The 17,253-nt window shown below is 30.6% G+C and overlaps 2 protein-coding genes and 1 long non-coding RNA gene across 8 annotated transcripts; 2 read left to right on the top strand and 1 right to left on the bottom strand.

The window, feature by feature from the left end:
• Positions 1 to 466: 466 nt before the first annotated feature.
• Positions 467 to 3,901, bottom strand: LOC124428697. Its single transcript, XR_006943256.1, has 2 exons — positions 3,572 to 3,901; positions 467 to 1,318 (listed from the first exon to the last, which is right to left on the bottom strand). It is a non-coding gene; the product is annotated as an uncharacterized LOC124428697 (long non-coding RNA).
• Positions 3,902 to 5,327: 1,426 nt separating this feature from the next.
• LOC124428694 (mortality factor 4-like protein 1) lies at positions 5,328 to 8,341 on the top strand. 3 transcript variants are annotated; one of them, XM_046973053.1, is made up of 7 exons: positions 5,328 to 5,433; positions 6,444 to 6,565; positions 6,669 to 6,786; positions 6,856 to 7,164; positions 7,239 to 7,451; positions 7,531 to 7,700; positions 7,786 to 8,341. In XM_046973053.1, exons 2-7 carry the CDS (start codon positions 6,538 to 6,540, stop codon positions 7,956 to 7,958), a joined length of 1,011 nt encoding a protein of 336 aa, XP_046829009.1. In that variant the 5' UTR covers positions 5,328 to 5,433; positions 6,444 to 6,537; the 3' UTR covers positions 7,959 to 8,341. The 3 variants fall into 3 exon arrangements, with proteins under 3 accessions (XP_046829009.1, XP_046829008.1, XP_046829010.1); XM_046973052.1 differs by lacking the exon at positions 5,328 to 5,433 and having other exon boundaries at positions 6,282 to 6,565; XM_046973054.1 differs by lacking the exons at positions 5,328 to 5,433; positions 6,444 to 6,565 and adding an exon at positions 6,607 to 6,668 and having other exon boundaries at positions 6,740 to 6,786.
• Positions 8,342 to 8,761: 420 nt separating this feature from the next.
• Positions 8,762 to 14,337, top strand: LOC124428695 (serine/threonine-protein phosphatase PP1-beta catalytic subunit). Of its 4 annotated transcripts, none has more exons than XM_046973057.1 (6): positions 8,762 to 8,952; positions 12,478 to 12,965; positions 13,060 to 13,158; positions 13,258 to 13,497; positions 13,605 to 13,767; positions 13,866 to 14,337. In XM_046973057.1, exons 1-5 carry the CDS (start codon positions 8,901 to 8,903, stop codon positions 13,710 to 13,712), a joined length of 987 nt encoding a protein of 328 aa, XP_046829013.1. In that variant the 5' UTR covers positions 8,762 to 8,900; the 3' UTR covers positions 13,713 to 13,767; positions 13,866 to 14,337. The 4 variants fall into 4 exon arrangements, with proteins under 4 accessions (XP_046829013.1, XP_046829014.1, XP_046829012.1 ...); XM_046973058.1 differs by lacking the exon at positions 8,762 to 8,952 and adding an exon at positions 8,962 to 9,163; XM_046973055.1 differs by lacking the exon at positions 8,762 to 8,952 and adding an exon at positions 9,545 to 9,744.
• Positions 14,338 to 17,253: the final 2,916 nt, after the last annotated feature.

Here is a 17,253-nt window from a genome sequence, read left to right as displayed (position 1 = left end):
ATGATTTTTTTCAAAAGTTCAGAACAGCCATGTCTTGAACCTTCATTTTTAAAATCAGAGAATTACATCTGTACTCATCCCTGGTTTTATAATATTTTACACCAATAAAATTAAATTAATTTAATATACAATTTTACACCAATGCCAGCCTTAAGGCTGTTCATCATCTTTCTCTCGAAGTGTACGTGACTTTAGCGACAAATATGGACAAAATATGAACTACAAATGCAAGCGGAGAACGCTATTCCTATTGTGGGCCTATCCTATCAGTGTATAAGCTTGTAGTATATACTCTTATGCATAAATAACAATCGGTTTCTTGTAGGTAAAGTAAGTAGTCTAGTAAGCTATAACTTAATATTTCAATCTCTCATGTATATATATATCTTTTTTGTTATAGTAGTGTCCGTCTTAGTACATAATTAGTACATAAATTTGCTAATTTAAAGAAATTATCTTTGAATTTAATTATATCTTATTTATTTATCTGTAAAAGTATTATTGACAATGTAAAACGTTAGTATATTATAATTGTAATACTTATATTATAATCAGAATTAAATTGAAGAGAATTTGAAAATACATTGAATTATGCAGCCATTCGTCTGGTAATACTTGCGTTGCGTATTTATCATAAGATTTCAATACATCGCAAATATTATCGACCCAGGTCCCACTACGTGGAAGTTGCTGCATATGGAGACTCACGGGATAATGCTGACTCTACTCTAAAATCCATGTTCCGCTATACCGATCCGCGATGCCTGTCCGTTTCGGGAGCTTTAGACTTCTTAACTAATAGGAGATGTATGAGATCCCACTTACAAATAGCTCCACCATCCGACACCCTTATATTCAAACGTGACGGATTATTAAACACGACCGTTCGTGCTTTTCGAATTTTGAACAATAAAAGCGCAATCCTCGGTAGAACTTTTCATCGCATCCAAGACGTTCACATGTGTGTTAAAATAACGCTGACTCTATTCTAAAATCCCGGATCACGAGGTAATCTAATCAAATTAAATAAAACGAAGTCCATGGTAGGACTTTTAATCGAGTCCGAATATTCATGTGAGTGTTAGAAAAACAATGACTCTACTCTGCTCTAATCCGCGTTCTCGGGGTGATACGAGCAATCGAAACGAAGTTTAATCGCGCCCGCGAACATCTACGTCTGTGCTCGCCGATAAGAGAGTGTTCTCTTATCCTTCTCATATCCTTGTGTAAAAATCGATGACAAATCGAGCCATTCGACGATACATCGGAATTATCCAATCGCAGATGAATCTATTCCTCGATGATCCCTCGATGATCTCTGGAAAAGAAGAAGATGAAGAATAGAAGGAGAAATCAGCTCTATAACGATGCTGAGATAGCAGCCCGCACAAAGGTCCACACTTATAGGCTCTACCCATAGATCCCACCCGAGATTATTTATATAATAATAATTAATAAGAGTAAATAAGAATAAATAGGAATAACAGCGAACATAAGTGCGATAGAAAACTTGTTTGTACGTTTCTCTAAGAAATTATTTTAGAATTCTAGTATATCCGATTCATTTATCTATTGAAGTATGATTATCAATGTAAAATGAAAATACATTAATGTCATTAGTTAGAATTAGAAAAAAAACATTTTGCAAAAGCATTAAAATGTGTATTCATTCGCTCGATAATACTTGCATTCTATAAAATTTCGATATATCACAAGTGCTATCGATTTAGGTCTCACCACGTGGACGTTGCTGCATCTGAAAACCCATTTATGACCTCCCGTACAAAAATCTAAATCTGTGTATTTAAAACTGTCAATTGTCGTATATTGTGCATTGTTCAAATGTTAGTAAAATAATCTTATTTATTAATTATACTTTCCTGAGTTCGCGATCCACTGATCGCGAACTCGACGAAGGATCTAGCTGAATGGAATTAGCTAAAAAGAAATAAAAAAAAAAAGAATATGTATATTACTTATATGAAAGACACAATTCTGAATTTAATTTAATCTGATAAAAAAAAAAAAAAAAAAAAAAAATAAAAGAAATGCTCGTTCTGCTTGTTTCAGCTCCATGTGCATCTTTATTCAGTGCAAATTTAATTCATCCCCATAATTGTTATATTTTACACGTTACGTGATTATGATTTTAACATAATAGAAATAAGAAATATACTACTTATGAAAGATAAAAGTATGATTTTAGTTTAACTGTAAGAAAAAAAAAGTGAAAAATGTATGAAACTCGATTTTAATAATAAAAATCCAAAATATCAAATAATCCTAGAGATCTTGGCTTCAGCTTTCTGTGCACATTGGTTCAATGCACTTTCAGTGGGCCCCATAATTGCCATAACTTATACGTTTCGTAGATATATGATTTTAATATAGAACTAGATTTTATTAGAATAAAATAATGAATTTAATTGAACTTTAGAAAAGAGAAAATGTGTAAAATTCATGTGTCGATTTTAATAATAAAAATGTATAAAATATAAAATATTTCTATTCGCGTACGCGTGGTAATATGGAACTGGAAATGGAATATTACGTCGTCTTAATTTTTTAAATTAACCCCTACATTATCCATCATTATAACAGCATTTTGAGTGATAACATCGTAAAATTAAAATATGATTAAGAAAGATACTCGAAAATTTCTAGTGAACCATCGAAAATAACTCGAAATGGCCTAATAGTTGCACTCTCGAACCACATTTTGTGGTGGCCTCTTCTACATATAGCCTCTTCTTTGTTTTGTGCCCTATTTTAATCGATTATTACTCAAAAACTGTAACAATAAAATTTGATTCCAAATTCTAAGATATGGAAGAAAATCTTAACACAATCCTAACGCATCTAAAAAATATAAACCGTATCTTTTTGGATAGAAATTGATTACTATCTTATTGAGAGATACCTTTTCTCAACGTAGGAGAAATTAAAATTAGTATATTAATTGCTGAAAATTCTGAGCTAAAAATTTATTAATTTATCATCTAGGACTACGGAATATGACTTTACAAGTCTCTTTATTTTTTTAAAAAATACTCTATTCGACTTTTCTCTTTCAAAAGCTATAATTCTATTGAGACTTCTCTTTTATCAATTAAAATTGATTAAATATTTAATTAATAGTTATTTAAAAATATAAAGCAAATCTTTTCATGCTCTTTCTTACAAGCCAGTATTTTTATTATTATAAGAAAATCATGTATAATTTCACTTGTAATCCAAAGACTATCGATCGCCACTGTCTTTTTGTTCATTCTTTATTAGAACTCATGAATATCGATTCTTTACTATATCCACGCGAGAAAAATATTTAGAAACGTATTAAAATATTCAAAATCTCAAATAATTATAAACGTATTTAAACAAGAAGACTCTATTTTGATCTAATAAATAAATAAAAAAATAAGAAACCATTCACGAGTAAATCTACAAAGAAATTTATTCGTAGTCATTAAATGCTCTTTTATTAATTAATTACAATCGATCACTCGTGCCGATTCGGATCTTTCGTTTTCGACATGATTGAGTTATTGGAGGGACTTAAAAATTCACTCACTACTTAAGAAGTTCTGCGATGGCTCCAAAACACTCGTCCACGATTTAAGTCGAAATTGAGGATGGATAATTCGTAGCTAGCATGTGGTTGACATGAGGTAGATCGACATTGAAATTGAATGAGATCCTCTTTAATGATGCACTGACTCTAATCCGCGATAGTTATTTATTAACGGACGGTCACTGAATTTACTTCGTGAAACTCTATTGTCTTTTATAAATACAATCTGTGCGACTATTAAAAGAGCAAAACACCTTTGCGAATAAACACTGACTCTAACGACTGCATTGCACGCAGTCGATGCAAGAACACTTGTTGTTTAAATCGCGAACGCGAACGAACAAACACTACATTTACTTAACGATATTTTTATTTAAGCGATACAAACAGTCGATTAATTCATTCTATGCTATGCGTGATTGCAATGAAGTTCTGAAACAGAAAAATACAAATAAAATTATTAGTATCACTGATATAATAAGAAATTGTATAAATTATTCAAGAAATATATGACATAGATATCCTAAGATATTGATGATTATTCGTCGGAAACAAAGGAAGATTGATTCAATCAAAGTCAGAGATTCGATTTTGTTGACGTCACATGTTGCCAAGGACCACCAATTCAAAATTTAAATCTAAAAGAAAATAAATTTTATATATTATTTAACAAATATATGATATAGGAGTATATTTCCTTTAACTCTTCGTTGATACTTACAGGAAAGGCATACTGAGAGAGCTTTGATATTTACTCGTTGGAGTGCAAAAGAAAACTATTTCGATAATTGTCGAAGTTAATAAAAAGATCGTTTATGTTTATATTGCACAAGGCTAATAACCCCGAGATAAAGATTTTGAAATATTGGAATTTTAAATGAAAATTATTTTAAGTTTCTTGCATGTTACAGTTTTTTTTAATGTTTAAGCGAATGTACTATTGTTTAAATATTTGTATTATATTATACTCTATATTAAATATATATAATATTTATATATATTATGACAATTTATATTGTAAAACAAATACTTCTATAATTATCGAATATAATGTATTTTTCTACGTATTACATAGCCAGGATGTCTATAATCGGTCGTGATATTGTCGCAAAAATGCGCGTTTTGTAACAGGAGCACATGACAATATTGGAGGTCGTTGTATAAAAAGCGGGAAAATATAATTCAGGCTGCCACGCTAGATGGCCCTAGGGGTATAAAAGACTTCAAAATAATTATTTAGTACCGCTCCCCAGGCTAGATGGCGCGAGGAGTATAATTATTTAGTACCGATCCCTACGCTAGATGGTGCCAGACAATTTCTGAAAATATTTATTTAGTACAGGTACCCACGCTAGATGGCGTGAGAGGTATAAAGACTTCAAAATAATTATTTAGTACCGCTCCACAGGCTAGATGGCGCGAGGTGTATAAAAGACTTTAAAATAATTATTTAGTATCGATCTCCACGCTAGATGGTGCCAGACATATATGTACAAATTCTGAAAATATTTATTTAGTACAGGTATCCACGCTAGATGACGGTAGGGGTATTCAAACAAATTTTGTTATATTTATATTTTACACATATATTGTCATTATATGATCGTAATATAAAACTCGATTTGCAGAAAATATTTTCGATTTGTTCATAATTTGAAATTTCTAATAGGATAACATAACTTGCCAAGAGGTGGCACGATTTTGCGTGCCATCTCTTTGGGCATCGTGTAATATTTATACAATGGTCGATTTGCGGGAAAATTTTTGTTTCGTTCATAATTTGAATTTTCTGATAAGAGAGATTAATTTACCAGAGATTCTGAAAATCTGAGCATCAGCTATTTACGTACACACGCAAGCAGGTAATTGCTACTTCATGACGATCATGGATAATATATATATCTATTCAATGCAATGTGAAAATCAATAGTGGAGGAACGAGCGTTTTCTCTTTCGCCGCTAATTTTTAAAGCCGCCACAGTACAAAACTTTTTTTCGCGAAAAATGTTAAAAACAGAATTTACGCCAACAATGGGAACAGGCATAATTTTTGATCAATTTTGATGATCAAAATCTCATTTTAAAGACAAAGATTTAGGTTAGGACTTCGTTTGCTCGAATTTTTGAAAAAGCTTTTTATTTGTATATAAACTATTCTTAAATAAATATAATTTTTTAGCAAATTTGTTTTCAAAGAAAATAAAGCTTTTTCAAAAATTCTATAAAACGAAATTCTAGATTAAACCTTCGTATTTAAAATGAGACCTTGTTTATTAAAATCAGTTAAGAATTATGCCTTTTCTCATTGTGACGTAACTTATTATAAAACTAGGGAAAATGAACAACCTTAAGGCTGTGTTCACAATATACGACAATCGAATTATCGACTGCTTACCTACTGTTTACCTACTTCATATCGATATGAAAGCATATCTTTAATTATAACTTATAATTATCTCGAACAAAATGGAATATTTGTCTTTTTTATATAATTATTTGATAAAATTATTGTATGTAAGATTTATCATTATATTGTATAATAATTGTTTTCGTAAAAGCAATTTAATATAAATCGTATCATCATATATAGGGCGCGGCCGAATAAGCATACAAGTGGGCACTGGGCGATTTCTCATGAAAAAATAAAAAAAACATGTATATACTTACATACATACATATATATATATACACTGCTAATATTTTATATTTCTAGTGTTGTGATTGGTTAGACGAAATAAATTTGTTTGTCGTTAATTGCTAACTGCATGTTTCTATAAAGTGAAAAATATAAATAATTTTATAAAATAAATTAATAAATGTGTAAAAATAAATGAAAATTGTCATTTTATATTTTTGTGCAAAAAATCTACAGTGGTTTGTCAGAAGGTTTGTGAGAAGAATGATAATTTGACTAGTTCTATTGGTAAAGAAACGATAGCAACATTAATATTCAACAAACTATTAAGATGCCTCCAAAGTGTAAATTTCAAGAAGGTATATTTTCTTATTATTACATAACCAGAATAATAATTTATTTATGTTAAATTGTCATCTACGTTTGATTTCTACAAAAGTCTTGTTATTTTCTGTTAAACAGGTGAGAAAGTATTATGTTTTCATGGACCCTTGATTTATGAAGCTAAATGTTTAAAATTTTCTATTACAAAGGAAAAACAAATCAAATATTTTATTCATTATGCTGGTTGGAATAAAAAGCAAGTATAACAGAAAATTACTTTTATTATTGTTATTATAAGTTTTAATTTATATTTATGAATTATTAGTTGGGATGAATGGGTGCCAGAAAGTCGAGTATTGAAATATAATGAAGCTAATGTACAAAGACAACGGGAGGTACAACGAGCACATTCTAATCAACAGAGTGCACAGAAAAATAAAAAAGGTAGTACAGGTTCTAAAACTCAAGGACGAAGAAGTGATATTGGTAGAGAAAAAGATACTGATAGTAGAGCTAGTACACCAGTAGCAAATGTTGATAAAACTATTAGTCGTCTTAATAAAAGTGCAAGTAGTATTGTTACACCTTCATCATCTCATGATACTACAACGGAAGGACCACGCAAAAAACGCAGGTTCGTCATAGATAAGATTTATCATTTATTGGAAATATATCATATAACAATTACAAAAACTAACTATATTGTAGCCGAGTAGAACCTTCTGGTGAAAATGAAGAATATCTTACAAAAGTAGAAGTTAAAATTAAGATACCGGAAGAATTAAAATTTGTTCTAATAGACGAATCGGAAGTAATATTAAAACATCATAAATTACCAGTCTTGCCTGTTAAAAACACAGTTGATAAAATTCTAGATGATTATGTAGAATCAAAATCAGTTGGAAAACCTGAAGCTACCAGGTTAGCTGCCATAACTTCTTACTATTTATGTTACAGGACATATTATTAGAATATGTTTAATTCTAAATACTTATTATAGAGAAAGTGTTATGGAAATAACAAAAGGCATTAGGGATTACTTCAATATTACTTTAGGTCTTCAATTATTATATAAATGGGAACGTCCACAATTTATACAGATGCTGAACGACAATCCAGATGTTTTGCCCAGTCAAATGTATGGTGCATTTCATTTACTTCGATTATTTGGTAAAGATTTTAAATATTTTCTATGTACATCTAGATATTTTAAGACTAAAATTTACATTACAATTTTATCTCCATTTATTTTCAGTTAGACTAGGCGGAATGTTATCCTATACTACTTTAGACGAAAGAAGCATACAATTATTGCTATCACATTTTCATGATTTTCTACAGTATTTGCAAAAGAATCATGTCGAATTATTCAATCTTCAACAAGATTATACAGATCCTCCTCCAGATTATCATCGAAAATATGGTTAAGATAATATTAAATATATAATTCTAGATTGTCTTTATTCATTGGTCATACTGCAACAGCTCACGTTAAAAAGAAAATGTACATTATTGTGAATTTTACAATCAATTTTTATAGTAGACATTTCTTGAATCATCTGAGTGATGCATGAATTAATTGATATGATCAAAGTGACGGAAACATACTGTTCTCAATTTTAATAGAACTAAATAATGTAGATGTTAAATGTTATGTCATTTAAACATATGATTGCATGGTATGATGATAAAATGCAAATATGTTTTCATAAGAATTACGTAGAATTCTTGAAAAAGAAATACATAATACTGAAGAACGCAAGGAGCAATGAAATAATAAATCTATATAAATAAAGTGTGATATACTTTGACATTTTCTTGATTCGATATATTTCTCTTATTTCATTTCAAACATATTGCTTCTTGTCTTCTGTTTACAAGCTTACGTTCGAAAAGAGTGAGGTAATAAAGAAAGATTAACCAATTAAAAACAAAGAGAGTAACGAACCAATCAGGAACAAGATTGAGTAGATGAACCAAACAGAATTGAGAATGAGAAAGACGAGCTAATCAGAAGCAGAAGTGAGAGTGATTGACCAATAAGAAGTAAGAGTGAGAAAAATAAGTCAATCAGAATGAAAGTGAAAGTGATTAGCCAATCATAAGCGAGAATGAGTAAGACGAGCCAATCAGAAACGATAGAGAAAGAGGAAGCGAGTAACAGAAAAAGATTGAGAAAAAGTAGAAAAGAACAACAAAATGTCTGTATCAGCAGTCGATAAGAGTATAGCATGCAACACGTTTAGCATATACGTCTATAAGTTTTCTCTCTCTTTCTGTAAACGCGCAAGTAAAACAGGCAGGTGCCGAAGTAGTCCCTCCTACTAACCATTGCACGAGCGTTAGTGCGCTAGTCAGTGGCGAGAAAAAATGGCGGATGTCGACTTGAACATCGACAGCCTCATACAAAGATTATTAGAAGGTACGTGATAACGAAAGAGCACTCGTGAGAGATCAGAGTGTAAGATTATTAACGATAACTTCGCTTTCGATTTCACCAAGAAGCGTGCTTTTATCCGTATGAAATAATCGCGTTAAATCCAACAGAAAAATATCGTATCGCGTATTATTCCGCAGCAGCAGCAACACCAGTGTATACAACTTCTTTTCGAGCGAGCGCGACGGATCGAACGGTACGCGTCGTCCCACTTTTATGATTTTTCATTTTACTTTCGTACGATTAATCCAACAAGATCGAGATTGATTATTCCAACAGTTTAGCGGCTGCTCGCTCGCTTCTACATACATATCTATTTCTAGTACAACGTCTTTTACGTACATATGTAGGAAATTTTCGGTAAAGAAAGAAAAAAAAAAGAAAAAGAAAAATATATAGTTAGAGAAAAAATGCGATGAATATTGATCTCTTTTTTTTCTTTAACTATACCGAATATATTGTAATGGAATTATAATATTCGGGATTTGTCTAGCTTAACGGTTTAACGGCGTATTTTATTTATTTTTAATAACTAGGAAAAACGATTTTTGTCTGTTTCTCTTTCTCTCTTGCTTTCTCTCTCTCTCTCTCTCTCTCCCTCCTTTCCCCCTCTCTCTCTCTCTCTCTCTCTCTCGCTCTCTTTCTCTTTTCCTCGATACATTCGTGCACAACGTGCGTCGTCGGCCCTTTCGATGCTCCTCAAAGTGTACAACACGCAGAAAGACCAGATACAGAAGAAAGCCAAGCTAAAAGATATTTTCTCGTCGGATTTTGTCGGTAGGCATATATTACAAGGAACCAAAATTCAAGTAGTTGCTGCTATACTCCGTTCTATTTATATTCATATTTTTATTTTATTTTATTTTTATTTTATTTTATTTTATTTTTTTTTTTTTTTCTAATTCACCTAATATCGCTTAATCTCGAGCGTCCTTTTATAGTAATCGTGGTAGACGCAAAATTTACTTTTGCCAAAGAGATTGTAACATTATTCGGTTTTGGTTTATACTTTTTTCTTGCCCCTCTTATTCCTTTCATCCCTCCGTTTTTTCGCGCTCGAAAGATCGCGCAGATACGTATTTACAACAGCATGGACGATGGCGGAAGCATGAAAGGTTGTCTTGAAAACCGGTTAGCAATATCGTTTCTCTCTCTCTCTCTCTCTCTCTCACTCTTTTCTCTTTCTCTCTCTCTCTCTCACTCTTTTCTCTTTCTCTCTCTCTCTCTTCTCTTTCTCTCTCTCTTCTCTTTCTCTCTCTCTTCTCTCTCTCTCTCTCTCTCTCTCTCTCTCTCTCTCTCTCTCTCTCTCTCTCTCTCTCTCTCTCTCTGTCCCTTCCATTTTATGTACTATGACTTCTTTCAGGGTTCTTTTAATTTTAATTATCGCGCCATTTTTTGTTTATAAAAACGAAGTCAAACCAGCAGAATAAATTTTCGATGTAAATATCGTATTCATCTTGATTAACGTAGTATCGGAAAAGTTTATTTGATTAAGCGTAGAACGGAATATATGTATACATATATATACGTATGTATACACAAGCGCACGTCCACGAATAAATAAATGACACATAATACACATACACATAAGAGTTTTTTGCTTATAAAGAATTGCAGCACGAGTGACGCTTTTATAACGCGTTTACAAAGTTTTGCCATTTTATCGTTCTCTTATTGTCGATAATAAACGATGCCAATCATAATCATAATTCTAAGAAATCTTTTTATTCCAAAATATCACAAGGTTGGAACTTTCCTTAACTTCTTTTTAGTCGCTCTACATGAACATACATTCGATTTTCACATTTCCTTTTTTTTTTTATTTTTTTTTTTGTTATAACCTTGTTCTTTCAAAAACAAGAAATCAAACTAATAAATGTAAAAAAAATTAATCAAAGAAATGAATTCTCCAAGATTTCATTCTTATTTATTTGAATGTGCATATTTGAACGATAAGCTGTTTTTCAATATCATTCACGATGGATTTTGATTCCTGCTCGTCATAAAAGTTCTTTTACGTCTATAAATACATCGAGCGCGGTAAAATGAAGAAATACGTAGTGATAATAATGATAATTAGAATAACGTTAGAAATGACATCATGTTCGTAATAAGAAACGTTGATAAGAATTAGAGGATCGTTGTAGAAGAAAATGATCTAAAAGCGTCGTAACACGTTTGCTGCGATATATACAAGCTTGACTTTCCCTCATCCCCATTCCCCATCATATCGTTGTTCCACAAGGCGCGAAATATACGTTAAAGTATCGTTCGCGTGGACGAGCATCATCGATCGTTACGCGTTCTTTTGCATCTTTACCTGTCACGAGGAGATCGCTGTTATGTTAGCTTTTTACATAATGACTCTTTATTATCATGTGTGTGTGTATATACGCGAAACGTTTACTTCTCTCCTCTCTTTCTCTTTCTATGTTCCATATTTTTAGTTAAGCAAGGTCATTTATTCGCTTATACGTTATAACTCGAACGCACGTACGTCGCGTTTGAATAAAATTTTTGTTAACATGGACAGAATATATGAAACTCGTTCTTCGTTCTAGAATGAATATCGTTATTGTCGTAGGTGGACGATGATAATAGATTCTCTCAATCGTTGCTTTTATATGCGTGCGTTCCTGCATGTGTGCGTTCGTGTGTGTGTGTGTGTGTGTACATAACACAATCTTAATGGAGTAACCTTTATAATTCAAATTTGTTGTTTCATAGGAGAGATAGGTTCTATGATTATTTCAATATAAATGAGTTAGGTGAACAGAGTATATGGGAGGAATATTGATGATTGTTCTAAGATAAATAAAGATCTATACGTTCTATGTAGAAAGTATGCTCTATGCTGTGCTATATAATTCATTTATTTTCCAGGGAGATAGATCATACGCTAATTTTAATATAAATGAATTAGATGAAAAGAGTATATAGAAATAATATTGACGATTTTTTAAAAATAGAAAGTATAATATATAAATGAGTTAGATAGAGAGTATGTTCTCTGCTACTATATAATTCATAATCTCCTAGGAAGATACGTTTGTATGATAAATAAATGAATTATAATGAAAAAAAGTATATATAGGAAAAATATATATTGACAATTTATTTAAATTAAGAAAAAAACATCCATATATCCATCCATTGGCATTTATAATCCAGGATAGGTTCCACTCTCCTTCAGAAATTTCTTATTTGCACTTAATGAATCTGACTTTTCTTTTTGAAGTTTCTGTAATAAGTGGGTTTTTATAAGGTTAAATTGTCAACCTCAACACTCAACCCCTATTAGTGGTCTTTTATGATCAGCTGAGTATACTGTGGTTATATTCTATCCCCAACCCACAAGGGGGAAAGAAAGAAACAAATATGCATTAAATATAGAGTATGCTCGATGCTGTTAATATCGTAATGCTGCTATTGGTCGTAGGCTAATTGAAATAGAGAATAATTAATTAATAAGATCGTTAGAATAATTTATTGAAATTTATGTGAGCACAGTAAGAGGATGCAGACCGGGGAAGACAGTGACGATGTCGGAGGGAGAAGTACGTGGACTTTGTTTGAAGTCCCGTGAGATTTTCCTTCAACAACCGATATTATTGGAATTGGAAGCACCTCTTAAAATTTGCGGTGATATTCATGGTCAATATACGGATTTATTGCGGCTCTTCGAGTACGGTGGCTTCCCACCTGAGGCTAACTACCTGTTCCTCGGTGATTACGTTGATCGTGGAAAGCAATCGCTCGAGACCATATGTCTTTTGCTAGCCTATAAAATCAAATATCCAGAGAATTTCTTCCTGCTGCGCGGGAATCATGAATGTGCTAGCATAAATAGGATATATGGATTTTATGATGAATGCAAAAGGAGGTATAACATAAAGCTTTGGAAGACATTTACCGATTGCTTTAATTGTCTACCAATAGCTGCAATTATCGATGAAAAGATCTTCTGTTGTCATGGTGGCCTCAGTCCGGATCTTCAGGTGACCTTATTTTTAAATTTTTATTTGAAAAATAAATTTTTACCTTAGTTAATTCTATAATATTGGATTTTATCTTTATATTTGAATTTTGTAGAGTATGGAGCAAATCAAAAGGATCATGAGACCCACCGACGTACCTGATACTGGTCTTCTTTGTGATTTACTTTGGTCTGACCCCGATAAAGACGTTCAGGTAAAATAAATCTAATTGAATCGAATTTCTAACGTTTTTTTTTTTTTCTTTTTTGAGAGTAAAACAAACTTTTTGTATTCTTGAATTATACTTGTTCAGGGTTGGGGTGAAAACGACAGAGGTGTGTCATTCACCTTCGGTCCAGACGTCGTGTCCAAGTTCTTAAATCGACACGACATGGATTTAATATGTAGAGCTCATCAAGTTGTCGAAGATGGTTACGAGTTCTTTGCTAAGAGACAATTAGTCACCCTTTTTTCTGCTCCTAATTATTGTGGAGAGTTTGACAATGCTGGTGGCATGATGAGCGTCGACGAAACTTTGATGTGCAGTTTCCAGGTAATGATCATTTATTAAAAAAGAAAAAGAAAAAGAAAAAGAAACAAGCAACCATCACATTTATATGTTCGAAAATTTAAAATCTGTAATTTTCTTTTCATATGTAGATCTTGAAACCTTCAGAGAAGAAAGCAAAGTATCAATACGGTGGTATGAATACCGGCCAAGCAGGCAGACCATCTACACCACAAAGAAATCCTGCGAAAAAGAAATGACAGCCTTCTGATCCGAACGAACAATTAGTATTCTCTTTATTGACAGTGCTGAAAGGTAAGGTTTGTCTATTTACGAAAAAAGGTCGTACAGATCCGACGGGACGATAATTTTAATCGCAGAAACTTGTAAGGACTTATTTTCACGTTTTTCAGCATGAAGACGTCGAGCTCGATCTAATCTATCCTAATCCGTTAATATAAAAGATAAAGTGTGCGTAAGATTACTCTTACTTTTTATGTTGATTGCATCTTAACGAGATAAGCGGTGTAACTAATTCACAAACGATACGATTATTTCTTTTTCCCCCTCTTTTTTTTTCATCGAACTAGGCGAGACTCGACGCCTACGTTCTATGAAAATAACTTGCATTTTTCCATACTGAAGATAGTCCAAGATATAATGGCGCAGAGAAATATAAGAGACAGATCAACTTTATTGCAATAACTTTGTTGTTTGTTTTCAATTAATTTATTGGAGAATTTCTCCTACGTTATTTTCCAATTATAATACATTATAAAATGATATATTAAATATTTTTTTAAATATATATATATATATATATTTATTTTTTATTTTTTTTATAAATATATATTTAAAGTTATTGCAAATAAATTGTGTTAACAATCTCTGTGTAATTTTGCAACCGCTGTAGTAATTTTTGTCGAGTATTACTGGTTCGGAACATTCGTTTAAGTATTTATTTCTTCCATGCTTGTATAAGTTCAAGAGGTATCGAGATTGATTAATGTCCGCGTTATTTAGAGATTTTTCGATTAATTAATTACTACCACTAATTTTATTTATTGTTATCATTGTTCGTCGTCCAACGTTATCATTGTCATCGTCATCGTCATCGTCATCGTTATTATCATCATCATCATCATTATTATCATCATTACAATCATAATCATCTCATTATCATTATAATTGTTATTCTCATTATAAGCATTGCAGTTGATTACGTAACATAGAATGCTGCAAATGTACATAGTTAGAGGTTTTAGTAGCTATTATGTTCTTCATTTTTTATTTCTCTCTTTCTATTTTCCTTCCAATTTTTCTTTTTAAATATTGCATTTGAAAAATTGATTTTAATTTTAGCAATCTCTACGATAATATTGATTATATACATACTGAAAGGTATGTTCAAAAATATATATACATATACATATATATATATATATATATATATATATATTATTTATATTTTTTAATCTAATGAATTGGAAGAGTATATAAAGGAAAAGAGATGAGAAAAATAGAACCATTTCTGATAGAACAGAAAAGAAACCGTACTAATAATTACGAATGATGTTTTTCATTGCAAAGATATGTACGTGAAAAATGGGGGATTAAAATAGAGGATAAAGTTTGAATATGGAAAGTTAACAAGCTTTATCCATGATTAAATAAAATGATACAAATTAAATGGATAAATAAATAAATAAATAAATACAAGAAATATAAATGAGGTCCTCGAAATTCATTCTCATACACAATTGGCAATATTTATAAAAAAAATAATAATTCGTCTTTTAATTTTGTTTTCGGATTAAACAAAAAGAAATTAAAAATCTTTGAATGCATATACTTATCTTTTTCATAAAAGAAATAAAATAACATGAAAAAACAATATAATAATATCAGAACCACGTAACTTTTGATTCCTTCGCATTTCTAAGTTGCCATGTTGTATAAATAAAATGAACGATCGATAACGAAGCCACACTCGTTACTACACGACGTTACTACTTTCTACACGTGATTCCTTCCATTATTATTATTATTATTATTATAATTTAATTAATTAATAAATATAATTAATTAATTAATTATTTTAAATCAATATAATGAATTATTATATTATTAGAATGCCACACTATTTTACTGCTACTATTATTTGTATTATTATTATTATTATTATTCTTATTATTATTATTATTATTATTATTATTATTAAACATTATTAAATTATAGAGAAACAAATAGCATTTTTTAAGTTGCATTTTTAATCTTGGTATAACACATATACCGCTGCCTATATTATTTTTCTTTTTTTATTATAGCGCTTGTTACGGAGTAAATATAAATATACTGACATTTTGAATTAGTTACTTGATCTATGAAGCGTGGTCACTCGAGAGTGAAAAGAAGAAAAAGGAAGTAAACAAAATGGTAATACTTGAAGAGAAGCATAGCACACATAGACACTCGCACGCATATGTGCGTGTGTGTGTATGTATGATTCAGTGATTATGAAAGTGATCCAAGTTACATTTGAGATATTAAAAAACATATTTTATGTCACAATACGCTATATTGTTAACTTGTTAACTGTGTTTCACAAATATATTCATCATGAATTTTTTGTGTTATGACATAATGTATATATGTATTTCTTCTTCTCAAAGTCTTTCAGCCGTTCAATTCTTATTTAGACATGTTACATGAAACAGACAAACACACCTATGCAAACAATCTGTCTATAGTGTGATATGTCTTGTTAATTTTTTTTATTCTTTTATTTATTTATTTATTTATTTTTTTTTTATGTCGTTGTCTCTAAAATACTCTGCGTTTGGATATATTTGTTCTTTTAATTATTGTTATACAAAGATACACATTATTAAAATAAACTGACACAGTTAACAAGTCAACATTGTAAAATTATGTAAAAGAATTATATTTATATTCAAAAATAAATATATACTTACTTTTTCTGTTTTTTTTTTGTTTCGTTATAGAAAAATAATTTTGAAATAATTCAAAGATAAATATTTGAAAATATTATTTATGAAATCACTTTCATAGTTACCGGCTAATATATAAAACTTGTCAGATATTTTCTTCCCTCGCTTATATATTCTTTTTACTTCCTCCAATATGCATCAGTCATATGCTCGTATACTCGTGGAGATCAAGTAACCATGAGTGTGAAAACATAATGACACGACGATGACAACTATGACGACAATGTTTTAAAAGGCTTTTATCCAAAAAAAAAAAAAAAAAAAAAAAAAAAAAAAAGAAAAAAAAAAACCCATTTGTTGTCGTAGTTGTTGTCGTTGATTGGTTGAAAAAAGAAACAAGACCTTTGGTCTTCCCCCTTTCTCTCTCTTTTTTGATGAATGATTAACAATGGAGTGGTTGTGATTCCCCTCGATATGGATTTTTCGTCCCAGATTCATATATATGTATATGTATATATATATATATATATATATATATATATATATATATATATATATAAAATATATATTATATTTGTAAATGGTTAAGCCAATCGTGATTCGTCGATGGAATCATTTTTTGTAGTGTAAGGAGAAGGATAAGAAAGAACAGAAAGAGGATAAATTAAGAGTATTTGTAAAAAATTGGATTAATGAAGAGATAAATAAGTAAATAAATAAATAATGAAAAGAGAGAGAGAGAGAGAGAGAGAGAGAGATAACCATCGATCGAATCTCGATAGAGATATAGCCCTATGAGTAATATAAAACATCCTGAAGATGTAAAACTTTCAAATAATAAACGTGCATA

The sequence above is a fragment of the Vespa crabro genome, chromosome 13 (assembly GCF_910589235.1).
Source record: "Vespa crabro chromosome 13, iyVesCrab1.2, whole genome shotgun sequence".
NCBI classification, from domain to species: Eukaryota; Metazoa; Arthropoda; class Insecta; order Hymenoptera; family Vespidae; genus Vespa; species Vespa crabro.
The sequence above is the reverse complement of the archived record's forward strand: the minus strand, read 5'-3'. Positions and strand labels throughout refer to the sequence as shown.

Bases quoted from the DNA above. Each gene is read 5' to 3' on its own strand.
- LOC124428695 (XM_046973056.1), top strand. From the start codon at position 9,660: ATGCTCCTCAAAGTGTACAACACGCAGAAAGACCAGATACAGAAGAAA. The intron at 9,745-12,477 runs GTAGGCATATAT...ATGTGAGCACAG, and splicing joins TTTCTCGTCGGATTTTGTCG to TAAGAGGATGCAGACCGGGG. The intron at 13,159-13,257 runs GTAAAATAAATC...ATACTTGTTCAG, and splicing joins ACCCCGATAAAGACGTTCAG to GGTTGGGGTGAAAACGACAG.
- LOC124428694 (XM_046973053.1), top strand. From the start codon at position 6,538: ATGCCTCCAAAGTGTAAATTTCAAGAAG. The intron at 6,566-6,668 runs GTATATTTTCTT...TCTGTTAAACAG, and splicing joins AAAGTGTAAATTTCAAGAAG to GTGAGAAAGTATTATGTTTT. The intron at 7,452-7,530 runs GTTAGCTGCCAT...TACTTATTATAG, and splicing joins GGAAAACCTGAAGCTACCAG to AGAAAGTGTTATGGAAATAA.